We start from the raw sequence: 26,779 nt of genomic DNA, 5'->3' as shown, positions 1-26,779 counted from the left end.
TAGGCCATCAGACTGGTCAAGTTTTAAAAGATCAATACTGGTGAACATGTGGGGAAATTAATGCCCTCATAATCATTATTAGAATGCTATTGATTCAGGCTTTTTTGAAGATAATTTGAAAGTCTTTGCCGATATTTAAAATGTATGTTACTGGCTTATTAAATGAGTTGAACTTGGCAAAGAATAAGTAGAAAATAATTTTCTTTTTTGTCATGGTTTCCCCTGTGACCATTCTGTTGCTCTTCAGTCATCATGTTTGGGTAAAATTACAAGCAGATCTCATAGGTTTCCTGGTCATATTCTGTTTAATACATTCTCCAGACCAGTTTTCTCAATGACTGGTACCAAACCAAAAAGTAGGAAATGGGAGGAAGTTTGAAGCTTTTGTATATTGTTTTTAACGCTTAAGAAGCTACCTCTCTTGGTTAATTCACAGCTTTTCCCCACAGATACTTTGGGAGGTTGCTTAGTTGGATGCAGTGAGGGGCAGGGAAAGCAGGAAGAGTGGATTCCACAGAAGGAGCGGGCTCGGGGAGGAGATGAGCGGGGCAGCTCTAGAAGAGGCGTGCGTGTGTGCATGTGTGTGTGTCCGTGTGTGTGTGTGTGTGTGTGTATGTCCTGTTCATGTGCCAGCTGGAGACTTTTGTGTGTGCCTTAAAGACAATTCTGAGGTGAAAAAGCAACAAGTCATTTTAAAGCCTCCAGTTTTAAGTTACCTATTTTCTGCTGTGTCTGGTACACACACACATTGGCTTGTGTACTGGTTTATATACATTATCTATGCTGATTTGTATTGTGATTACAAACTCATCCATCCATTCTTCAAACCATCCACCCATCTAACATGTACTGCATTCCACACATTAAAATAAGAAATTGGGGCACCTGGGTGGCTCAGTCAGTTAAGCATCTGACTCTTGATTTCAGCTCAGGTCATGATCTTACAGCTGTGGGATTGAGCCCTGCATTGGGCTCTGTGTTGGGCATGGAGCCTGTTTGAGATTCTCTCCCTCTCCCTCTGCCCCACCTGCCTCTCTCTCTCTCTCTCAAAAAAAAAAAAAAAAAAAAAGAAAGAAATCAAAAACCATTCAAAGCAGCTCACAGTCCAATATATCTAATTTTCATCTATAAATTTATAATCAATATCATTTTATTTCCAATAATTTCTGGAGGCATAACTATACTTTCTGTACTTTCTTTCAAAACCAGGAAACTTGCTTATAATTTCAGATAAGGCTGGCAGTAAGACTTAAATATTCAAAGTGAGTTCTGAGTTTTTATCTTATTTTGGTGTGCAGTGCTAAATATAAATTTTATGCTGGAGACTATGAGAATTTGTTATATTTGTTAAATGTTATCCTTTCTAATTCATCCTTGATTACTTACATAAAGGATTTGAGGCAGTTTAGAATACCAAAGTATGTGTACACAAGACAATAAAAAACAATTCATTTAAGGCAAAAATTATTTTTAGCTGGATGTCATCAAATACCTGAATTGGGTTTATTATTTCGGTCAAATACTACATTTTGCTTCCAGGAGTGCCTGGGTGGCTCAGTTGTTGAGCCTCTGACTTCGGCTCAGGTCATGATCTCACAGTTCATGGGTTCAAGCCCTGCATCAGGCTTTGTGCTAACAGCTCTCAGAGTCTAGAGCCTGCTTTAGATTCTGTGTCTCCTTCTCTCTCTGCCCCTCCCCTGCTCACTCTCTGTCTCTCTTTAACATAAATAAACAGTAAAAAAATATAAACAAATAAATTAGCTTCCAAATTCTGACAACCAAAGCAAACCATGCTATTCCTATCATTAGAGTGTAAGGGCTTCTGAGTTCGGCATCCCTGCCCCCACCCGCCATGGGATCCTGAGCTAAAACTGCTTCTAGGAGCAGTATGTGAATGCTGTCTGGGCCAGGCCCGAGACCACTGGGCAGGAGCCCCAGATTCCTGTTTTTTACTCACTTAGAATGATTTGCAGGCCTCTAAAGATTGATCTGTTAATCATTACATCATTTAGATTGCCAAGAGATGGCCTCTTGAGTCAATTCTTGGTTCTTTGGAGTCTGTGCCAATTACCCTGTCTGGGATGGACCATCAGTGGTTCAGTCTGAGAAACAACAGAGGCTGGCTGAGTTGGGAACTAATTTCTATGCAGGGTCACCCTGAATCACTGGGGCTCAGTTTCTCTTCTTGCATTAGGTTGATCACGGCACTCTTATTTTCTAATACACCCAGCTGCATTGCAGAGCCACTCACAGTGTAGCCGGCAAACTGGTTTTGGTTCTCAACTTGTTACCAGTTGGCAAAGAGAGAAGCTTACACTACAGTGTATGTATGGTGGTATGTCACCAAATCCACCATGCAGTTCTACTGACTTCCTTTCTTTCCCTCCCTCTCTCCCTTCTTCTCTCCCTCCTTGCCTCCTCCCTCCCTCCTTCCCTCTCTTCCTTTCTTTTGGTAGCAGGACTGTTTTGATGAAGGAAGCAGTATACTGAATTATATTCTGGCACAAGCTCTTTGTCCCACAGCAGACGAGAGATTTGGTTAGGGGCCAAACACGGGCAACGTGAAGTGGTGGATGTGATGTAAATACAGGGTATGGTTAATCTCTCTGAAGATTGAAATAATGGAACAGTAAATTGCCATTAATTTGAGAATCACGCACAAATTACTTAAACAAACTTCAATATTTGTGGTGGTACCAGCACATTGGTTTGTTCATTCATTTATTTATTTGTTGTGCATCTATTAGATGTCTAGGACCAGACTAAGGTCTGAATGTCGTCAAGTAATACTTTTGCAGTGAAGGAATGGCAGAGCTCAATAGCAATTATTAAATGGTATAAATATTCTTTCTGAAACTAATGCCATGTTACTCTCGCTATGCAAAGATGGAAAGGAACACTGAATCGTATGAATGTTTATTCTATTACTAGGTCGGAATTCTGAATTCTCTGGCTTAGAAAGGATCTTAGCAAGACATCAGTTTCCAAAAGAGATTAATCTGACTCCCAATCCAAGTAGCATGCCCCTGTGGAGAAGAAAATGCATCAACAATGCAAATCGTGGGTGGAAGAAATGTCAATTGTGGAATAAAAGCCTTGAGGAACCTCCGATGTCAACCATAGTTGTCAGGTAGGCATCTACTTTTAGTGTGATCACAAACTCTTCATGCCTTAGCCAAAAAATGTCTTAATGTGCTCTTTGAGATGTATGATGAGCATGAAAACAAGCATTGCTATGTATAAAAGCATATAAGCCCCATTTTCTCAGAGACAAAACTCATGGAGACAAAATTCTGAGAGAGAGAGAACTCACGGAGATAGGAGGTGTGTAGGTCTCCCATGGGCCATTGCATTTCACGTTAGTAGGCAGACATCTAGCTGGGCTGGGCTGGCATTCTTGGGAGAGGGACTCGACTACAGAGCTATGGGGCTTTTATGCTGCATGAGTCAGGAAGCACCAGCGCACCCCTAGCATGACTAGGGGCCTAGGATACAATAGTATAAACAGTGGAACCTTAGCGTTATCTGTATAGTGTGCAGGTTTTACACTGACAGAACTGGGAGCCGTTTCAGGGTCTTAAAAATAAGGGCGATACAATCTCATCTGAAACCTCCCTGGCTCCTAGGGGCACCAGGGGGGAAGCAGGAGAGGATGGTAGGTCTCAGACCAGTAGTAACAGTGGGGATGTAGAATTAGTTGGATTCTGGCACTTAAAGTTATAAGCTTTGGTTTCCTTGGAAAATTATCTTTGTTGGTACACTTCCTTCCCTGATAATGCCAGACAGAGGATGTTTCCAGATTTGTTTCTTCAGTATTGCTGCATGTATTGCTATACAATACCTAATAAGTGATTTCTACATGTAGCACTTAGTAGGTATTCAAAAAATGTTGTTGCCAGGCTGACAGGAGAATATATAATTTTCTATAAAGACAGAGTTCTCTCTGCTTTGAAGGTAACAGGGAGAGATTTCCAGCTCATGAATTTTACCTGTACTGGAAGCTCCCACTTGGAAAGAATTTCCTTGTCTACATTTTTCCCCCCAATGTCCTCAGTGGCATAACTTGACAATTGGATTTAAAAATCCATTTTCAATGAAGGCAAAGATATGTTATAAAAGAATTAGAATGATGGTATTTTCTTCTTGAACAATACAAGGCACTAAACTTGTGTTCAGATTAAGGATAGAAGTTATTTTAAGTGATGATTCCTGATTACTCAAGATTATTTGACCATACTTTGGAGGCCTATAAAGAAAGAAAACAACAGTTTACACACCTCAATTTCAGGCCATAATGTCTTGATGTGAACTAATATATTTTACTTTACATCCTAGTTTGTTTGGTTTCTGAAAAATATAGCCAGATGGTTAGAACATAAGAAATGACATATTTATTCATATTTTCTTCTACAAACATTTATTTGCTTTTCTTAAAAACTAGGACTGGTAAAAGCAGGCATCTTTTCATTGTTCTTAATGTCAGGAAAAAATAATTCAGTATTTTGTTGGCTATTGGTTTTTGCAGGTTACTTTTATCAGTTGGAAGAAGTTCACTACTGTTGTTGGTTTGCTTAGTTTTTGTCATAATGGATATTGACTTTTGTCAAATGCTTTCACTGTATCCACCAAGTTGATCATATTTATCTTTTCTATTAATACGGTGAATTATATTGTTTTAAAAATATTTTTATCACGGTAGAATGTACGTAAAATGTTCTATTTCCCCCATTTTTAAAGTGTACAGTTCAGTGGCTTTAAGCACCTCTACACTGCTGTGCAACCATCACACCATCCATATTTCCAGAACATTTTCATCTTCCTAGACTGAAACTCTGCACCCATTAAACACTAACTATTTCCTGGTCTCTCCAATTCCTGACAAACACTATTTTTCCTTTTGTCTCTATGGATTTGCCTAATCTAGATACCTCAAATCAGTAAAACCATACAATATTTGTCCTTTTGTGTCTGGCTTATTTCACTGAGCATGATGTCCTCAAAAGTTCATCATGTTGTGTGTCAGAAGTTCCTTGCTTCTGAAGGCCAAATAATACTCCATTGTATGTATATGCTACATTTTGTTTTATCCAAACAAAACACCCAGCATTTATTGAAAAGATCATCTTTTCCCTATTGAATGGTCTTGGCACCTTTGTCAAAAATCATTTCATCATTAGAAATAAAGTCATGCAAAAGTTTATTCTGAGTTTTCTATTCTATTCCATTGGTTTATAATGGAATCATAAGATTATATATTGGAGCTCTAATATTTGGTGTGTTTGTAAAATGTTAATACATGTTTATAATTGTTATATCTTCTTGCCTCATTGACCTTTTTACCATTACATTATGTCTTTATCTATTGTAAGAGTTTTCTAGTCTCCTTTTTTTTTGTTTTTAAATGCATATAGCCATCCCTGTTCTCTTTTGCTTACTATTTGCATGGAGTATTTTTTTCATCCTTTCATTTCTAACCCAAGCATGTCCCTAGATCTAAAGTGAGACTCTTGTAGGCAGTATATAATTGAATCCTGACTGGCTTTATTATCTATTCTATCAGTCCATGTTTTTTGGAGCATTTAACCCATTTGCATTTGAAGTAATTACTAATAGGGAAGCACTTACTTTTGCCATATTGTTTTCTGTATGTTTTATATATTTTCCCTCATTTTCTCCATAACTGCTTTCTTTTGTGTTTGGTTGATTTCTTGTACCAACACATTTTGATTCTCTTTTCATTTCTTTTTGTGTATCTTCTATGGATATTTTCTTTGTGGTTACCATGGGGATTATATATAACATCCTAAAGTTGTGACAATCTATCTTAAATTGTTACCAACTCAACTTCAATTGCATAAGAAAACTCCTTTAGAGCTCTGCCCCTCTGTTATTGATGTCACAAACTAAATCTTTACATATTGCATACCCATGAACATAGATTTATAATTACATTTTATGCATTTGTCTTTTAAATCCTATAGAAAATATGGGCTCCTGGGGCGCCTGGGTGGCTCAGTCGGTTGGGCGACCGACTTCCGCTCAGGTCATGATCTCGCACTCCGTGAGTTCGAGCCCCGCATCGGGCTCTGTGCGGACAGCTCAGAGCCTGGAGCCTGTTTCAGATTCTGTGTCTCCCTCTCTCTCTGACCCTCCCCCGTTCATGTTCTCTCTCTCAAAAATAAATAAACATTAAAAAAAAAAAGAAAAAAAGAAAAAAAAGAAAATGTGGGCTCCTGGGTGGCTCAGTCAGTTAAGCATCTGACTCTTGATTTTGGCTCAGGTCATGATTCCAGGGTTGTGAGATCTAGCCCCCCATCAGGCTCTGCACTGAGCATGGAGCAGGCTTGAGATTCTGTCTCTCTCTCTCTCTCTGCCTCTCTCCCCTGCTCATGCTAAAATAGATAAAGACAAATGAATAAACAAGCAAATAAATCCTATGAAAATAAACCCAAATATCAGAGTACGATTTTTATTTTTGTGCATATATTTACCTTTGCTGGAGAACTTTATATTTTTACGTGGCTTTGAATTACTATCTAGCTCCCTTTCATTTCAACTTGGATGCTGTTTAGTATTTCTTGTAGGGCAGATCTAGAAGTAATGAATGCCCAGGTTTTACATTGGAAGGTCTTAAATTTCTCCCTCATTTTTGAAGGGCAGTTTTGCCAAATGTAGAGTTATTAGTTGACTTTTTTTTTTTTCTTTTCCTTTGAGCGCTTTAAATGTATCCTACTGCCTTCTGGACTGCAAGGTTTCCGCTGAGAAATCTGCTCATTATCTTATTGGTGATCACTTTCTAAAATGATTTGCTTTTCAGGGCGCCTGGGTGGCTCAGTAGGTTGAGCATCTGACTTCAGCTCAGGTCATGATCTCACGGTTTGTGAGTTCAAGTCCCGTGTTGGGCTCTGTGCTGACAGCTCGGAGCCTGGAGCCTGCTTTGGATTCTGTGTCTCCCTCTCTCTCTGTCCCTCCCCTGCTCATGCTCTGTCTCTGTCTCAAAAATAAATAAAAACATTAAAAATAAATCTATAATGAGTTGCTTTTCTCTTGCTGCTTTTAAGATTCACTCCTTGTCTTTGACCGGTGTCATTATAGTGTGGCTCAGTGTAGGTATCTTTATGTTTATCCTACTTCTAGTTCACGGAGCTTCTTGGATTTGTATATCCACATCTTTCCTCAAATTTAGGCATTCTTGTTTTCAAATGATCACTCTGCCCTCTCTCCTCCTCTTCTACCTGGGGATCCCATTGTGTGTATAGCAGTCAGCCTGACGGAGTCTGTCCCCTAAGTCTTTTAGGCTCTGTTCACTTAACATTCTTTTTTTTGCTCCTCAAGCTTGATCACTTCAAATGACCTCTTTTTAAGTTTGCTGATTTTTCTTCTATTTGTTCAAGTCTGCTGCTGAACTGCCCTAGTGAATTTTTCCAATTATTGTAATTTTCAGTCCCAGAATTTGTTCAGTTTAAAAAAAAAGTCCACCTCTTTGTCAATACACTTTTATCTTCACATGCTGTTTTCCTGATGTCCTTTTGTTCTTTGTCCATATTAGCCTTTAGCTCTTTTGAGGTATCTGACATTTGTTTTAAAACCCTTATCTAATAACTAGGTGCCTTTTGCTTGTTTCTGAAATTTTTGCTTCCATGTTTTTCTGTTTCTTTGCATGCCCATGACCTTTTGTTGAAAAGTGGGCATTTGCAAAAACAGGCCCCTCGTACACTGATGGGTAAGACCTTCTCTCATTAGTGGGACCATGAGTCTTCAGAGCATCCCGGGCCTTCTCAGGTCTTTTCTGGGCATGCTTCCTGTCCAGGTCTGTATGTTTTAAAAACTTCCCTCAGCTTTTAAATGTCTTAATTTCCTGAAGAATCTCCACCTTCTTCTTGGGGCCTTAAGTATTGTATTGTATTCCACTGTTTTGTAATCTTTCTCATCTGCAGTCAGCTTGTACTTTTCATGTGTTCCATTGACTGCCACTGCCTCTTGTGGTTTCTTGTCTCACATCCAAATTATGGCAGTGTTTCCCTTCTGAACTTTGACTCCAGCCAAGACAGCAAACAGTTCCTCAGACAGTCCACAGATAGGTCAGAATGTTGCAAACAAGTTCCACTCTGCTCCTTTCATCCCAAGGGAGGGAGCCAAGAATCAGGTGAATTCCTTCCAACCGCACCATGCAGGGAAGTGGTGGGGCAAGGGCAAGTAAAAATGCCACACAATTTCTTACAAAATTCAATGTGATTTTGTGTTGGACATTCACTTGTTTAGGTGTTCAGTTTCTGTAGTTATTTGATGTTTCTATGGAAAAATGAGGCCTAAATCTTCCTAGCTTGCCATCTTGCTGATGTCACTGTTTATTCATCTTTTCCCAGTATTTTCTTCTGTGTTTTGCTCTGCTTAATTTCTGTAGATCTACCTTCCAAGTTTATTGACTCCTTCGTCACCAAGTCTGCTAGCAAAGCCCTTCAGATCATCTTTCTTAAATTTCAGATTTTCAGTTCTAAAGTTTATATTTGCATCTCCTTTGGTAGCTTGTTCCTGCGCTGAGAAGCCACATTGTTTTCATCATTTCAAGTGTGCTTTACCTTGTAGAACAGTCACAAAAACTAGTTTAAAAACTTTGTAGGACAATGGCATCTAGGTCATCTCAGGATTGACGTGTGCTTTTTCTTCACCTGTTTGCATTTTCATGGTCTTCTGCATGTCAAATCATTTTGTGTTGTACCATGGACACTAAATATTACACATTGCATGGATCCTGGGTCCTGTTGACATTGTCTGGAGAATGTTGTTTTTGTGGGTCCTGCTACAATTGTTTGGAGAATGTTGCTGTTTTTGTTTTAGCAAGTAATCAACCTGCTTAGAGACTATACACTCTATCTTGATCTTGTGTGGGTAATGATCAAAAATCCCAGTGCAGTCTTCAAAGCCTTCTGTGTGTTTTGTCCACTCATGAACCTGAGACTTGTGTGTGTTCATACAGTTAGGGGAACATGTCTCTCTCTCTGCTCGGGGATTGTCCTCATGCTTACTCTCTACCCCCCAGGGAATCCTTTCTCTGATTAGAAAAAGGTTTTCCTTTATCTCAGATTTTATTTGGCCAGGTGTACTGTTGGCCACCACTGCAAGGATTAATGGGGGCCTGCCTTTGGGTGGAAGTCACATGCTCAGGAGGGCCCAGCAACTGTTTCGTTTCCCACCATCTGAGAAACTCATCCTTGTGCAGTTGCTTCTTTGTATTTTGATGCCCTAACACAATCCATCTGCTTTCAATTTCAGCATCTCCAAGAAATTGTTTCACATCTTTTGCCCAGAGATTTTAGATGAAATTAGTGGGAGGGTAGGCAGTAGTAGGCTCATGGTAACACAGTGGAACTGTAACTCTCTGCAACACTTCCTGTGAGTTTGACTCTGGAAAAGCTCCTTAAATCCCCGTGCCTCTACATCCCTACTTGTAAAATGGTAGAAGCAACAGTACCCACATCATTTTCAACTTGTAGCACTGCTTTTTGAGGATAAAATGTGGTTATGGGCCATCTAACACTTGTAACGAACAGTAAGTGCTCAAAACAATGGCTATTACTATTCATATATTTTCAATAAGACTGAACATTTTGGATTATAATACTGGAATACAAAAATGAAGACCTCAAAAGTTACAGGTTCAGTGGGCTGGCTACCTGGATACTGAGGCTTGAGGGACAGACTGAAAAGGAAAGGGGGTATTTAGAAGAGCAAAATATTCCATGATGGCTTTGTAGCCACTGGAATGACACCCTCATCCTTGTCAACTAATAGATATGGCGCCAATCAAAGCAGAAAGTTCCAAGGACAGGTAAGGTAGCTTGTAGGTATGCCTTTTATAACCTAACACGTTAAACAAGAATGAAGACTATGTAATAGTTAAGTATGTAATTACGGATCCAGAACGCTGCTTTTATGTCCAATGAAATAACCCAATTTTCCCTTCATGCCTTTTTTATTAAATTATGGGGGAAAAAATGGAAATAAGATTCTTACTTATTTTCTAATAGTACTACTGCTCCATTTGCTCCCTTGCTAGATGGTTGAAAAAGAACATGCAACCTGCCGAAGACCTCCAGTCAGTAATCCAGAGGCTGTCAGTGTTCGGGCCAATTAAGTCAGTCACCTTCTGTGGACGGCAAAGTGCTATCGTGGTGTTTGAAGACCTGACTTCAGCTTGTAATGCTGTGAATGCTTTTCAAAGCAGGACCACAGGCACAACGTTTCAGTGTTCCTGGCAACAGCGTTTCATGTCAAAAGATGTAAGACTCGCTATGACCAAAAACCTCTGTAGATTCTTGTTTTACATGTCATTTGTTTTTCACCAGGGCTTTAGTGAAGTAGGATAATTGTAAGTGATATTTCAGCACGGTTTATTCAGTTCAAGTATTGGAAATCACAAATGATAGCACATCCCTTCCTTTGAAATGTTTAACGTTTCTGTGATAGGCATCACAGTTTGGCTTTTCGGGTTAAGAAGTTCATGACTGCATTTGTGCATTCATCTGACAGCCATCTTTCCTGGAGGACTCTGCTTTCTTCGGCATTAATAGCATGTAGCTTTTCTTTCTCCCTATTCCTGATGACCTGTTTTGAAATTCTCATGGCCTGAAAACACAAAAGCAACAATAAGGTTAAAAGGCATTGTAACAGGGTACCCTATAGTTCTGATTTTTGTTTCTCCATTGTTCACTTAATCCTGTCACACGTTCAGATACAGGTGTAACATAGGACAGTGTTTCTCAAACTACAATGCACATACAAATTACTTTGATGGGTGTGGGAGAGAGCCTGGGATTCCACATTTGTAAAAAGCCCCAGATAGATACTAAAGCTTTTGGTTCCAGGACCACATTTTGGACAGAAAGACTATAAGAGCAATCAGTCACCAGTTAGCTGCATATAAAAATGAAAGTGCAGGGTGCCTGGGTGGCTCTTTGGTTAAGTGTGTAACTCTTGGTCATGATCTCATAGGTTGGTGGGTTTGAGACCGATGTCTGGCTCTGTGCTGTCATCACAGAGCTTTCTTGGGATTCTCTCACTCTCCCTCTCTCTCTGCCCCTCCCCTGCTTGTGCTCCCTCTCTCAAAATAAATAAATAAACTTAAAATAAAAACAAAAACCAACCCCCCACCCCCACAAAAGTGCTGCATAAGAATCTCCTCAAGGTCAACCTATCTGGTTTCTCACCTGGATTCAAGAATAAAAGTGCTCAGCAAATAATGCCTATCATCCTCCTCAAAGTCATCCCCAGAAAGAACTGCCCCTCTGCCTTCCTACATATCAGAGAAATGAAATGTCTATTTGAAAAGTTTTATAAAAATCAGTGCTTCTAACATTATTATGGTTATTTTTAATCTCAAATTTAGATATGCTCAAAGCTAACCAAGATAGGTCTTGTTTTTTAAATTCCTTATTCTCTTAAGGCAAATACATTATTTCCATGGTTTCTACAATTAAAAAAGAAAAAAAAAGAACACAAACATTTGGGGGCAACTTTGAATATGCTTTCAGCCTGGTCCAAACTTCCTTCTGAAAAGTGCTATCAGGAAACACTTCAGTAACAAGTCCTTGAGCGCATGCCTCTGCAGCGGTTAACTTCTTTCCGAAAATAAGCATCTCGGCTGCCTGAAATGAAAAGTAGGATTGAGACATTAACTTAATAAAACAAAGGTCAGTTAACCTCAGAACAGCAGACATAGGGAGATTCCCCTGTGGTCTTTTCAGGTTGCCAGGATTTCTTGTTCAGGGAGAAACTGAAGACCTCAATAGGCAATGCTGTTGCAAAATGTGCTGAAGCCATCTTAGGCTCTCTAGAAGGTTTGCAGGTGTTTTTGCTTCTGGATGTATCTATGTTGGAGAGGCAAGAGCAGGGAGCCCAGGGCAGAAATGACTTGAAGCAGATGCTGACTTGATAACCCATGCAGCTATAATTTTTTATTTAATATACCATAAACAACTATATAAGAAAAAAAGAATTAAAAAAAAAAAGGAAAATCATGGTCACAGTGAATGCCAACCAAACTTTAGACACTCTACCTCTCTAACTTCCTCTTCCTGGAGATTTTACCCAGTGGTCCAGCTCTGACAGGTTTCTTTACCTGCACAGAGACTAGTACTTAGCTCTACCTGGCTAAAGGAAAGTGAGGACTAAGATTGTTTCTAACAAACTGAGATCCCTAAGCAGATATCCTCTGTATTTCCAATTTTTCTTCTGGAAAAATAGTATTTTCATAGTCAAATGCCCTAAGCCTTAGAGTTGGTTCTGCCCAGCTTTTCAAAGTTAAAATCTGTAGAGTGACTCAGGGTCTATGACAGGATAATGAGATTTAAAAAATACGTATTTACAACAAAAACCTAGCAGTCAGTGAAAACAGGCTCAACTCCAACGCCAGCCCTTTCATACCTCAAAGAGTGTAGGCCGAGCCATCCCCTAGCCCCTGCTCTCCATGCTCCAGTCTTGTGATCACCTTGCAGTCATGCACACTAAGCCTGCACAACCAAGTTTCCAGACACAGTGACAGACCTGAGCAGCCACTGAACCACTCAGGGAACCTGAACACACAACTAAAACCACCCACGAAGAGGCTGCTGTGACTGGAAGTGGTTGTGGAAGAGTATCTCCCGTGACTCTCCAAGTAAAGGTGTCATCTTAGGGCTTCCAGAGGATGCCACTCATCTGTACAGAAACCAGGTGGTGCCCTGAGCTGGGCACAAGCCCTGGTCTTTTAATGCTTTTAAAGCCCTGGTCTTTTAACACCACACAGCAGCAGAGAATGAGCTAGGCACCCAGCTGCAAGAATAGATCCTAGTTTGGGGAGTTATGGAGGGTTTCTGATTCTCCCTCATACCAGAAAGACCATTTCCCATAGCCCAGCTCCTCTATATTTGAAACTTTTAGAGTTCAAACATTATCAGCAAATGTTTCATTTTTCTCCTGTCTATATTATAAAAAGAGAGAGTACAGAGTTGCCTTTGGAACAGAAGTCACTATTACAATTTATTCTTGAGGTTTCCAAAAGTTACCTTGGCTGGGCCCATTATCTTTGGAAAAGTGTAAGAAGAACATCCTTCTGGACTCTGGCCTAGGTGACTAAAAGGAGTATGAAATGTTGCCTATTTGGAGAAAAAAGAAAATAAAATTATTTTTTGTATGGGATAAAAAAAACCCCACTATTGTCTACATCCTCACAATACTTAACTGAGTAACTTGCTTTACAATTAGGATTTTGGTGGAATTATATACACAGAAAGTTCACTACTAGGTATGCAGCTGGTAAGTTTTAACACATGTATACAGTTCTGCAGTCACCACCATGTCAAGGTGTAGACTATCTCCATCACCCCAAAGGGTTCCTTTGTGCCTTTCATTCTTGTCACCCCTAAACAACCACCGATCTGTTTTCTGTCCCTCTGTTTGCCTTCTCTAGAATGTAATATAACGGAATCACATGTTCTGTAGCCTTTGGTCCTTAGCCTAAGATTTCTGAGAGTCACCATGCTGTAGTATGTATTAGTAGCTTGTTCCTTCTCGTTACTGAACAGAAGAATTCCATTGTATGGATGTTGTAATTCGTGTATCCATTTACCAGCGGAAGCCATCGGTGTTATTTCCAGCATTTTGGCTATTATGATTACGACTGTTAATGATAATTTTATGCAGGTCTCTGCATGAACGTGTTTTCAGTTCTCTTGGGTAAATACCTAGGGGTGGAATTGCCGGGTTGTAGGGTAAATGGTGGTTTAAAACTTTGTAAGAAGCTGCCAAAAGATTTTCCACCATGGTGTACCATTTAACAGTCCCACTAGCAGCACGTGGAGTTCCAATTGCTCCACATCCTCGCTAAACCTTGTTATTATCAATTGTTTTATCTTGAACCATCCTGGTAGGTGTGTAGTAGTGTCTTGTGGTTTTAACTTCCATTTACCTAATGACTAATGATGTTGAGCATCTTTTCATGTACTTATTAGCTCATTTTATATCTTTTTTGATGAAGTAATCATTCTAATACTTTGCCCATGATTTTTAAGTTAGATTGGTTGTCTTTTTATTATCAAATTGTAGTTCTTTATGTATTCTGGTTGCAAGTAATTTTCTTAATAGTGTCTTTCTCCTATGTTTTTAAAGAGGCATTTATACTTTATTTTCTGCAGATTATGTATTCCTCTGTTGCCCATTTTTACATTAAGTTGTTGATCTATCATTTTATAAATGTATTTAAAAAATGTTAGGAAGATTAGCCTTTATTGTGTCAGTTGAAAAATTGTTTCCTCAGTCTGTCATCTGTCTTGATTTTACCTCAGAGAGGTTTTTAAATTGGCTTTAAATATCAGAATCTATGACTAATACTGGTTATTTAGACTACAGAGCCATCTTTAATTTTTTAAATTTATTTAAGAAATATTTTTGTGTATTTCTTGATGAATGAGAAGTCCTTATGAAAGGAAATTAATTTATAATTGACAATATGCACACAGAACATTTAGACTTCGTTTCCCCTAATCAGATATGGTGCTATTTCATAATGTATATTGTTAGAGGACATAAATATATAATGTATGCAGCACATAAACCAAAATAAAAATATAAAATACTAATGTCACCTATCATCCCCCTCCCTCCAAAAGAAAACATATTCAAGAAGATATACTGCAAAGTCACAGCCTAAGGATTACAAGCAGGAAATTGAAAGAAAAGGCTAATCATAGCTAAGGGGACACGAACAGGTATGTGTGGAGCCAACAATAAAGCACCATTTAACTTATTTACAATCATTATTATAAGTAAGCATTTAGTCCATTTTCATAAATAGAGCAGATGTGACTAAGGGTCAGGCTCTGCATCAGACTGCTTGGTGATGCTGGGAGCTTCTTAACCTCTTTGTGCCACAGTTTCCCCATCTGTAAAATGGAGACAAGAGTACCTGTCTCACAGGGCTGTTGTAAGTGTTATGTATGTACACTGTGCATCAACAGAACACCCAGTATGTGGTGTACTCAAATATGATTTTTAGGATTTCTACCTTTTTATTACCTTATGGGGAAATGCACTATTTGTTGACAAAGAAGCTAACAGACAATGTTAACTACTGCCCATAATAAAGAATCATTTGATTATATGAGTAAATGTTAACCCATGTTTAGTATGGTATTTGTTTATGAAGCCAATAATGATAAATCCTATAAAACGAATTCCTCTCCACAGGTTCTTTCTTCTGTGTCTTTCTCTGATTTGAAATTGAACCTTGGTTTGATTCAGTTGGGTGAACTCTTAGCAGTGGTCTCTATTTGTTTAAATATTTTACTTTGAGCCAAATCTTTTAGCATTTTTAATTACATACATGTGTTTTCTTTGATTTCAATTATAATTGGTATCGTTTAAGATGGAAGTCCTAGAAACCTATAAAAGGATGATGGATAGGACAGTCATTTTGAATTCTGAGAGAGAATCAGGAAAATATTCAAAGAGGATGATATATTTTCCCTCTGAGTACTGAAGAAGGAGACCCCCAAGTTCATGTCAGGAATTCCTGAACCCACCCCCTTCTGGACTGGCTGATTAATGAGATCTCTAACACGCAATGTGACCAAAGGCTACTGATTTCTGCCTTTGGGCAGAAATTTCCACCTGTAAAGGTTAGACATCCTAGCACCTAGAATCTCATTTACTATTTTCATGGAAAAATTATTAGTAACAATTAGGTCTGACAATATGCTCAATCCGATCAAACTGAATCTGGTAAAAAAATGAACCCAAGAGATTAGGATCTTAAAACATGGTCTTGTCTATCAGTAGGGAAAACACCTCCAAACAAAACTAGAAATCTCTTCAGTGATAAAAACCAAATGTTTCCCATGAGGTGTAGATCAGGAAATCCTACTACTACAGAAGCAAAAATAACTCTAAGAATCTGGTAACCGTACAAGGGATTATTAGTTCTACAGTACAAGTTCTAGGGTAAAAGTTCTAAGCTAAATGGTCATCACATCTTTGTTCAAAATGAAAGACCTGGAGTTCCAGCACCCAGGGACTGGTTATCTCTGAGAGGTAAGACAAGGAGTGTTTTTTAATTGAACCCTTTTCTTTGTGCTTTTCCAGATTTTTCAAAATTTTATTTTCTACTATGACATACACCACTACTGTAGTAAGAACAGAAAGTAAAATCAGTACAATTCAATGATAAACACCAGGCTGAACTGTTTTGGCAAGTAACTTCACTGAGCTTCAGTTTACTTACCTGCAAAAAAGGGAGTGAGGGCAGAGAGTGCTTGAAAGTTCCTTCTTATTCAAAAATTCTATTCTAAAATTCTAAACTCTAGAATTTATTTGGAAAAAAAAAAGTATTAAGTGATCCACTTGTGTAACATGGAAAAATGCCACTCCTATCTTAGATTAATTGGAAAATTAGAAGTTGAATAACTGTTATGTAATCTGACTAAAGAACTGAAAGAGTGGGGACAAATGTTCACAACAATACTGGTGTTTAGGAAAACCTAAGTTAATAATGAAGGACAAATAAAACAAGTTGAATTACATTAGGGTAATTCGTTAGGAAAAATTTTAATTTAGTCCATTCTACCATAAACCATGTAATCTACTTACTACTAGCAACAATAAAGGAAAGTTCAGAGGACCTCATTTTTCCCTCAAGACTTTGTAAGTTTCTGGGGGCTAACTTACCCTGTTGGATGCATACACAGTATCAAATAGCCCAAGAATGGTGACAGAGATTCCCACAGCTGGACCATTTACCACTGCAATCAGAGGCTTAGGAAAATCTATAAAACAGTCTACAAAATCCCTACAGAAACAGAAATACAAAAGCACATTTAAATGTTCCAAGGCAGCATTACTGAAGTATAGGAAAGACAGCATGAGCCTGAAATAAACTCTCTGGCCAGGCTGGACATCCATCTGAATGGCACTTGATGGAAGCTCATAAAATGAGTCCCATAAGCTTGACCTTGTTTCAACCATGTATTCTGGGCAGCCAGGTCAGGGCTGTATGTCAGCCACAGACTTAGAGATTAGGGTGGCTGGCTGAGCATATGCTGCAATTTTATAGCTCAGTGGGAATGAGAAACCCAGGAGGGATAAATGAGTTAGGAAGAGAGAAGCCTTCCTGTCCTCTAGGCTGAGACTACTTCACATATCTCATTACCCGCAATCATAGAAACCATGCAATCCTCTGGCCAAAAAGAGAATTTGCTAGATCTCTCTGCTTCAATACGAGAGAACTTTTTTTTTTTTTTTTTAGAACTGTAGTTTATTACATTGACACAAAGAAGTATTTATCTTCTGCTCGACTAAATACCACTTTAATGAATAAGAATGTGCCCTTTGGGATCAACAAATGTTACTCTTACCTCAGTAAAATGGCACCACTTTTAGCTTTCTCCTCTATTCCCTCAGGGGGAATATCAGTGAAATTAGACAGATCATTCCCACTAGAGTAATAGTCACCATTTCCTGTAAATAAAATCAGCAGATTCACCATTCATTCCGTAATTACTGAGCATCTACTAGGTAAGGCTCTATTAGCAAGCAGTGGAAATGCACTGGTGAACCAGCTATGGCTCCTGTCCTAATTTACAGACTGTTGAATAAGCTGGACATTGATTTCAAAACACATAAGCAAATGTAGGTAACCTAATTCTGATACAGAGAAGTACTTGACGATGACATGAGAGTATGTAACAGAATTTGTTCTAATCCCGTTTCAGAAGGACATTCCTAAAGAAGGAATAGCTGAACTGAGATCTGAAGGAGGAGCAAGGTTAGCTAGAAAAAGAGGGGTAAGGCAGAATTCATGCAGAGGGAACACCATGTACAAAGGCTCTGTGAAGGGGGTAACCCTGGTGTACATGACGAGCTGAAAGAAGCACCACTGTGCCAGAGCAGTAAAATCCAGAGGGGGAGTTGGTGTATGTAGGATGTGGGCAGGCAGGAAAGACCATGCAGGGCTTTGCTGAACCATTAAGAAGTTCTGCCTTTTATTCTAGGAGCCATTGAAGGTGTTTGTTTTAAAGTATAATTTACACACAAGAAATGCTTGTGTATTTCAATGCTTTTTTTTTTTTATGCTAAATGCTTTTGTTTTAAATGCTCGGTTAAATGATTTTTGATAACTGTAAATAATTGTGATCGCCATTTGAAACAGATATAGAACATCTCTACCATCCTAGAAAGTTCCATTAAGCTCCTTTCCAGCCATCTCACTCCACCCCACCCTGTCCCAATGCAATCACTTTCTGACTTCAATCACCACAGAAGGCTTCTGCCTATTTTAGAACTTTCATAAATGGAATCACATAATGTGTACTATTTTGTGTCTGTGTTCTCTTTGCTGAACTGTCTTAAAGATTCACCTGTATTCTCGTATCAGTTCTTCATTCCTTTACATTGCTGAGTAGTACTCCATTTGTGTGACTAGTCAACAATTTGTTTATTCATCTGCTGAATGGATATTTGAGTTGTTTTGGACTACTGTAAATTGGATTATGAACTGTTCTGTGGATATATGTTTTACTTATCTTGAGTAATTGTCTAGGAGTAGATTGGTGTGCCACTGAGTTGGTATGTTTTTAACTCCATAAAAGTTGCCAGTTTTCTGCAGAGTTCTCATATTAGATGTGTAAGAGTTCCAGTTGCTCCACATCATCACCAGTCTTTCATATTGTCTGTTCTTTGGATTTTAGCCATTCTAGTGCATGAAATATCTCACTGTGATTTTAATTTGCATTTGTTTGATGGCTAATGATATTGAGCACCTTTTCATGTGTTTACTGACAATCTGTATATGTTCTTTTATGAAGTATTCAAGTCTTATCTAGTTTTTATTCTTTTATTATTTTAAGTTTGTTTATTTATTTATTTAGCAAGAGCTCATGTGTGAGTGGGGGAGGGGCAGAGAAAGAGTGAGACAGAAAAATCTTAAGTAGACTCCCCGCTTGGTGCAGATCTTGATAATGGGCTCGATCTCACAAACCGTGAGATCATGATCTGAGTGGAAATCAAGTGTTGGACGCTTAATGGACTTAGCCACCCCAGCACCTCTATCTAGTTTATAAATCTGGCTGTTGTTAATTTCTACGAGTTCTTTATATATTCTGAATATTAATCACTAATCAGATTTATGTATACATAAATTTGTATATGCAAATATGCCCCCCCTCCAGCTTGTGGTACTTGTATATTCATTTTCTTACTACTGACTTTGATAAACAGATATTTTAAATTTTGATGAAGTCTAAGTTGTAAATAGTTTCTTTAATGGTTAATACTTTTTGTGTTCTAAGAAATCTCTGCTTACCCCAAGGTTACAAAGATACTGTTTTCTTCTAGAAGCTTTATGTTTGTGGGCTTTATGCTTAAATAACTTTTAAATTTTTGTATAGGGTGTAAGATGGGGTTGAAGTTCATTTCTCCACATATGGATCTAGTTACTCTTCCATATATGGATATCTAGTTGCTCTGGCACCATTTTTCAGATTTGTCTTTCTCCACTGATTTATCTTGGTGCCACTGAAGAAGTTTCAAATGGGGGAGGAATAAGATTTTTATTTGGAAAAAGAATTTTACTGGATGTGGTAAGATTGGACAAGGCATGGGAGAGAGGTGGACAAAAGGGTATCAGAGAGATTATATGGGGTTGATTTCAGTTCAGACAAGAGTCCACGGTAGCTTGGACTAGGTCAGAGGAGACATAAAAAAAAAAAGTACAAGTCCAGAAATACTGATGAAGTAAAATTGGATTGGACTGGACATAGGAGGTAAGACAGGGACAAGATCAATAATGAATGTTAGGATTCTGGTCTACACAAAGGGTAGATGTGAAGCCACCTACTGTGATTTGGAACACTAAAAGAGCTCCAGAGAGATGTGGGAGGTGACACCTCTGAAGAAGTGCCAGGTGGGTACACCAGTTGGGAACCCCGTGGAACGTCCTCAGTAAAGATACCAATGGGGGAATCACCAGCATGTAAATTTTTGTTGGAGAGTAGGCATGGATGCAGGGTCCAGAGAGAGCTAGAAGCAAGAAAAGACTGCCTATGGGTAAACCTTCAGGAACTCTCCCATTTGATGACAACACAGAGCATGAACTTACAAAGGAGACCAGAGCCAGCAACTTGGGGCAGGCTGTGCCACTGAAGCCTAGGGTAAGAAAGGAGGGAACCAACCAATGAAACAAACAAAAGAAAAAACTTTCTGGAAATTTCAGGAACTATCATTATTATGTAATGACTGGATCAAAGAGGAAACAGAAACCCAATGTGAAGAATATATAAAAGATAACTATAGCAAAAGCACTATTTATCAAAACTTAACCTTTGAGTTTTCCCAGTTATAAAAGAAGAATAATTACAGGACCTAACTTCACTGGGTTTGTTCCAAGAAAGCTTAGAAAAAGTTAAAATAAAAAAAAGCTTTAAAAAGAATCCAAGTGTTTAGAAGAGCACCTGGTGAAGAGAACAGAAAGTGTATGTGTATATACACACACACACACACACACACACACACACACACACACATACATATATATGTATGTCACCTATTATTATTATTAAATTAGCAATCTGGAATAGAGCCTGTAGATATGATTGCACGTTAGCCTAAAATCATACATCTAAAGACATTCACTGAAGCACTTTAATAGCCAAAGACTAAGTACAATCTACATGTTCATCAACAGAAGAATAATGAAGTAAGTTATGGAATCCAAAAAATGTAATACTCTGTGGCCCTGAAAGGAAACACTGAGATGTGTAGGTTGCTAACGGAACAGTTTTTCAGGATGTGTTAAGGTAGGTAGGTGGATATAGTATGTGTGTATACTGTCTTTCTGGTTGTTTTTAAAAACATGAAGAGAAACATACATACACACACACACACACACACACACACACGTATATACATACAGTTTCTAAAAGGCATGGAAGAAAAATCAAATTTTTCTAGGGAGCAGGACTGGGGTTCCAAGAATTGAGATTTAGTTTTGTTATGTTGCCTTTTCATATTCTTTAGATTAAAAACAAAATAAAACAAAAACCATGTGCTTATGTCAAACTATTATAAAAAAATATACATAAAACATCCTTCTCCTGTATCAAACCAATGTCACTTCTAGCCTACTGTTTTTGTTCCCTCCGTTCTCCAAAATCACCTAGGTAGATGCGTGAACTGCCAGGACGATCTTCAGCTCTTCCCTTCCTCTGACCCTCTAATCAGCTATGAGATTTCTCTCTCCTGACCTCTTTTCTCGCAAAGAGCTGTGTGATATCTCTATATTATTTATTTTACAAACTTTAACAAAAAATAAAAGAAAGCAGAATCACTTCTGTTTCTGCTAATGCCAACAAACAGTAACAGCTACCATCTACCACATTCCTGCTGTGTGCCATGCCCTTACCTGCATGATCTCATGTCACCATCGCAACCCTTCAATGGGGTTAGTAAAACACTGTCTTCTCCATTCCAGAAGCAAAGGTCACCCACAGGTAGGTGAGGAATGAAGCCAGGATTTAAATGTAAGTTGACCTGAGTCCTGAGCCTTAGCCCCCTACACACACGTGGTGTCCCTTCCAAATCCAACTTCTATTTTTTATGTTCTCATCAGTCCAGGTTCATGGGCATCCGTGATATTTTTCAGTGATTATCATAGAACTGATATAATTTTCACTGTTTAAAAATTTTTACTTTTTTAATTATATCTTAAATATTTTCTATATTGTTGGTCTTTACAATTATAATTGTTAGTGCTTATGCAATAAACAGTCCAGTGGATATTCTAGAATTTGCTTTATTATTCTATTATGGCAACATATTTAGAATGTTTTAACATTTTTGCAATTGCAAGAAATGCTGCAAAATACCTTTCTTGCCTCAAGCCTTTAACCTTTTCTTGGATAATTTCCTTAAAATAAACTTCTACAAAGTGGGATTCCCATGCTAAACAATTTATATATTGCCAAAATGCCCTTTTCCTTTGCTATTTACACTTTTTACAGCCGTTTTCACTGCTGCCAGCAAGACATTAAAGTCATTTATTCTACCATAACCTTGTCAAAGTAGGGTATAACTAAAAATTTTGCTAATTAAGAAGTACAAAATGGTATCTCATCATTTTGATCTGTATTTGTGATTATTAATGAGGCTGCATTTTTCCTTGGTATCTAATACCTGGTCTTTATCATATAAACTGTTTATTCATTCTATTCACCAATTTCTCTAGGAGATCTTAGTACTTCTCTTACCAGTCTGTATCTCCTTTTTACATGATAAAGATACCAATCTTGTGCCTATTGTGTTTTTTACATATTAAAGAATTAGAGTATCTCAGTACTGGAAAAGACCTTAGAGCTATTTACTCAGTTTCCTACCTGGTAGGAAATCCACCCCCCCCAAATAGAAATTTAATTATTAAGAAATCCAAGAGAATGTCTTACCTGTTAGAACAGTTATGGCAGAGTCATCCTTGCTGGCAGCTTTAAGTGCAAGCATGATTTCATTATACATCTATGTGAAAGGGGAAGACGAGGAAAAGAAAAGAACTTTGAAAATAATAACTGCCACCTGGTAGATTGACTAAAGTCAGTCTGCAAGCCTGCTCTCTGCAAAGTGCCTTCTGTTTATGTTGGTTGTATTTACATAATCAAAAAGGCAGTTGGATACACTTGAAAGGATTCTCATTCTTTTTACAACTACTCCGTGTGTATAATGGTACCATGTGTTATGGTGGACACTGGGGGATTTGTCCACTTTTTCCCAAAGTAAGCAAGACACATTTCCTGAGCTTTTGGAATTAATGCTGGCGGGCGGGGGGGGGGGGGGGGGGGGAGGGAGGGAGGGAGGGGTCCAGGAAGCTCTACAATGGGTGGAGGGTACAATGCAGCTGGAAGCTCAGAGGAAGCACTGATGCATCTGGCATGGGTGGGAGGGGAGGTGGCCATAGAGTTTCATGAAGCGGTTTTTCAGCTAGGACCTCAAAAAAGAGCCCAAGTGTCCCAGGCAGTCTGAAAAGCGTTAATGAGTGTTAAAGGCTGGGATTTCAGGACACTGTAATGGTAACCAAAGACAACAGGACAGTATTTCAAATCAGCAACATCTCTGAAAACCTCAGATGTGTAGTTGTTATAGCTTTTAATGCACTGGTGCCATTTCTACCTCAGATGGGACATCACTGTGGGTGGGAGAGAATGATGAAGAGGGCTGATATTTATGCACACGCAGACACTGAAAAAAAAGATAGACTTTACATAATATATGAGTAAAAGTGAAATCATATTCATTGAGGGAAGAAATGAAGAAGTAATGCCAATATTATTACAGTTATGATGACATAGCATGATGGGGTAACTGGCAAGAGCTGGGATTATGAGATGGATCTATTAGGGTTTCAATTTAGGTTTTCCAGCTTATTTGAGCAAGTTACTACTTAACCTAATTATTTTATTGTTAGGTAATAATAGCAGTAGGCTCCATATGGGAACTAAAGAAACCTCTGTGTGGAAAGTGCTGACACTGTGAAGAGTACCTACTATTCGCTATAATCATTACCAGGATTATACAGAATTGAGTGAAGGGCAAGGGAAATAAAGTTTTGAGATTCAAATGTTTTACTAATTGGATGGCACATACCCAACCTCATTGAATTTTTATTTAAGACTACTTTAAAGTTAGTGTGCTCTTTCTGCTATAAAGCATATGATAAACCCAACAAAGAAGGTTATAGATAGTCCTCTCAAATTTTAATTGCAGTTCAGCACGAAGCATCTAATTAATTCCCTATAATTTTTCAAGTGGAAGGGGTGGAAATAGTTATTTTTATTATCATTCTAGTTCAATGAAAGATTCAAAGATCAAAGTTGCTCTTATAAAGCAGCTCATTTTAAGCAGAGCTGGGTTATGCTATATTTAAGAGGAAGGCCTTATTTCCTTTCTCCCTCTACTTGTACAAAATAAAGCCCCATGCAACTAGAATAGCTCCCTCTCAAGTCTAAGTGACAGGAACAAAGTCTGGGGATGGTCTATCCTGACCTTAGAGAGAATCTCTATGCACATTCACTTATATCAATATATACTTCATTTATGTTAATTTATTTGTGCTTCCATCGTTAGGAAAGTTGCAGTGCTTTTTGGACATGCAGAACCTACCCGAAGCCAACAAGTTCTAAATAATGAATGCCCAACTTGGTCATGTGAAGTAGCAGCCACCATTACTCATCTTACTACACCAAATCAAACGAGAGATCACAAAAATAGGAATGATGCTGAAACACTACAGCTTTTGAGTGAAATAGGGGAAGAACAGAAAAGCAGGACAAACTCTCACGGCAGGTCGCTTTACCTGAGTTGTCATTGCATTCTTTTTGGCTGGCCGGTTCATCATGATCTTTGTGATGCTGTCTTCAGAGGTTACCACCAGGGTTTCATATCCTGGTTGTTTCCTGTCTGCTTCAGGCTTCACTTGGCTGGAGGAGTCAGAGGAAGAACTCAAACCAGACACCAGATCCACATAGTTCTGCCTCGCAGTTTCCTGAAGAGAAGATGACAAATAACTTCGGCCCATGGTCAACGAGTAAGCATTTTGAGAAACTTACAATGCTAAGAAACAGCACCTTCCAATGAAGAAAGAATAGAGGTTCTGACTCAACAGAACACATCAAGATCTCACAGGTTCCATCTGCAATGGCTTAATAATGAGAAGCACCCAACTTCCTTCAGGAGTATAGCAAATAAAATAATAGCAAAGTAGCAAGTAAATTTACCTTGGGCAGACTGCCAAGGGCATTCCATGCATCCCATTTGGCCTTATTGATCAAGTCGAACACCCCTGGTTTGGGTGTATTACAAGGTCCTTCAGTGGCCTGTGAAAAGCAGAGAGGCAATTATCAAATGTCCATGCAAACTGGAGTGTTAAATATTTAAGATCCATAGAATGCACAACTAGCATGAATGTGCCTTCCACTCCCAAATACTTTCGGAAGGTACATAAATTCATCTGAATTTTCTCCTTGCCCTCCCTTTGACGCTATTACTAAAAATACACAACAGAAAAAATACTGGAGAGAGAAAATATGCCATGAGCTATTAGCCCCTAAAATAGGTTATAAATGCCTGCATGTGAAAATAATGCAAGGTAAGGGTTCTGGGAAAGTACTTTTTTAAAAATTCCAGTAGTCCATTAGTTTTATACTGATGATCACATCTTTCACACACACTCAAAATATTCAAGCAAATTATCTTCAAACGTGACTAGCCAAACCTACAGCATATTGTGAAACCCCACTCAGAGGTACAAAAAAATACCACTCATTCAGTGGTGGATTTTTGCTAACTAGAGTTGTGCCTAGGGTAGCAGGGATGGGGGGCTGTCAGAGCCACTCACCCTTTGGAAGCTGAACTAAAGGGCATGCAAGTAGGAAGCATAAAAACAACTAAATTTTACTTATTTGAGAACAGGTGGAGTGTTTTAAGATGAATAAAATATCCCAAGCAACTGCTTTCCACTTAAATAGCCACATTTAAAAACTTTAAATTCCATAATTAGCCAAAAGAGGAAAGAAGAGGCTTTGAAAAACAAAGGCAGTAAAAGAGTCTGAGACTTTCCCAAGACAGAGAGACTAGAGTCACCCTGCAAGGGGTGGATACCTGAGAAGCTGGAGGCAACACAGTTCACAAGCCTCCTTCCCCACACCCACCATGGAGTTAGGATAGCAACACTTCTCCCACAACACGTGTCTGACTACACACGTGGAGTACTGCTCACCAGGGAGGCTCACTCAAGACTCAGTGTTCAAAATTTTCATTTGGGGCTCCATCACATGGGTATGGTTGACTAAGTAACCAGAAGCCCCCACTCTAAATCACATTGTTAGACTCTCCAGGCGGGCAAAGATAGTCTGTACCAGGCATGGTATCTCAAGGGCTGAGGGATTACCTCCCAGAAATCAAGGGCAAAGGCTACATACTTTGTAGGCTCACTCCTACATACTTAGCGTGCATTCCTAAAGCACATCAACATTTTATTATATAGCCATGATGCCCTTAGTGATAACTCCCAGGTATCACCCAATATTCTATCCATATTCATTAGCTCTTTCTGAGCTAAGTCAAATTCTTCACTATACACACCCATATGAAAGTAAGGGAGGCTCATACCAATCACAGGAAGAGGAAAATAGATCACACCCAGGAGCTCAGATGAGCTGACTTCTCAAGGTAGTCTTTAGACATCACAACTTAAAAACTGAAGTTTAAAATTTTTGTTATAAAAATTTTCAAACAGGCACCTAGGTGGCTCAGCCGGTTAGGCAGTGGACTCTTGGTTTCGGCTCAGGTCATGATCTCAGGGTCATGAGTTTGAGCCGTACATCAGGCTCTGCACTCAACAGTGTGGAGGCTGCTTCAAATCCTTGGTCTCCCTCTGTCTGTCCCCCACCCCCACCCTGCGCACATGCATGCACTCTCTAAATAAACATTAAAAAAAATAAAACATACACTAAAGTACAATATTCTAATGAATTCCCAATATTCAACCTAACTCAATAACTAGCATTTTTTGGTCATACTTGCTTTGTCCATCCTTTTCTTCCCCCCCCTTTTTTTTTTTTGCCCATTTTAGTGATTCCCAAACACATACTACTTCACTCCTACATACTTGGCGTGCATTCCTAAAACACATCAACATTTTATTATATAGCCATGATGCCCTTAGTAATAACTCCCAGGTATCACCCAATATTCTATCCATATTCAAATT

The 26,779-nt window shown here is 38.7% G+C and overlaps 2 protein-coding genes across 4 annotated transcripts in view; one reads left to right on the top strand and one right to left on the bottom strand.

The window, feature by feature from the left end:
* The window catches only part of LOC125939455 (uncharacterized protein C6orf201 homolog), a 26,467-nt gene extending 1,696 nt beyond the window's left edge, over positions 1 to 24,771 (top strand). The window contains exons 2-5 of one of the 3 annotated variants that reach the window (XM_049654919.1): positions 2,932 to 3,130; positions 10,058 to 10,280; positions 14,646 to 14,744; positions 24,136 to 24,771. In XM_049654919.1, coding sequence (XP_049510876.1) covers positions 2,932 to 3,130; positions 10,058 to 10,280; positions 14,646 to 14,720 — 497 coding nt within the window. In that variant the 3' untranslated portion in view covers positions 14,721 to 14,744; positions 24,136 to 24,771. Of the gene's footprint in view, positions 1 to 2,931; positions 3,131 to 10,057; positions 10,368 to 14,645; positions 14,745 to 24,135 lie in introns of those variants that run through there. The other 2 variants (XM_049654920.1, XM_049654918.1) reach the window with 2 other exon arrangements.
* The window catches only part of ECI2 (enoyl-CoA delta isomerase 2), a 19,664-nt gene continuing 3,259 nt past the window's right edge, over positions 10,375 to 26,779 (bottom strand). The window contains exons 3-10 of the mRNA XM_049654917.1: positions 24,786 to 24,884; positions 24,365 to 24,553; positions 22,464 to 22,533; positions 17,385 to 17,487; positions 16,699 to 16,819; positions 13,044 to 13,133; positions 11,502 to 11,645; positions 10,375 to 10,626 (exon numbers count right to left, since the gene is read on the bottom strand). Coding sequence (XP_049510874.1) covers positions 10,471 to 10,626; positions 11,502 to 11,645; positions 13,044 to 13,133; positions 16,699 to 16,819; positions 17,385 to 17,487; positions 22,464 to 22,533; positions 24,365 to 24,553; positions 24,786 to 24,884 — 972 coding nt within the window. The 3' untranslated portion in view covers positions 10,375 to 10,470. The remainder of the gene's footprint in view (positions 10,627 to 11,501; positions 11,646 to 13,043; positions 13,134 to 16,698; positions 16,820 to 17,384; positions 17,488 to 22,463; positions 22,534 to 24,364; positions 24,554 to 24,785; positions 24,885 to 26,779) is intronic.

This window comes from Panthera uncia, assembly GCF_023721935.1.
Source record: "Panthera uncia isolate 11264 chromosome B2 unlocalized genomic scaffold, Puncia_PCG_1.0 HiC_scaffold_25, whole genome shotgun sequence".
Classification (NCBI taxonomy): Eukaryota; Metazoa; Chordata; class Mammalia; order Carnivora; family Felidae; genus Panthera; species Panthera uncia.
The sequence above is the reverse complement of the archived record's forward strand: the minus strand, read 5'-3'. Positions and strand labels throughout refer to the sequence as shown.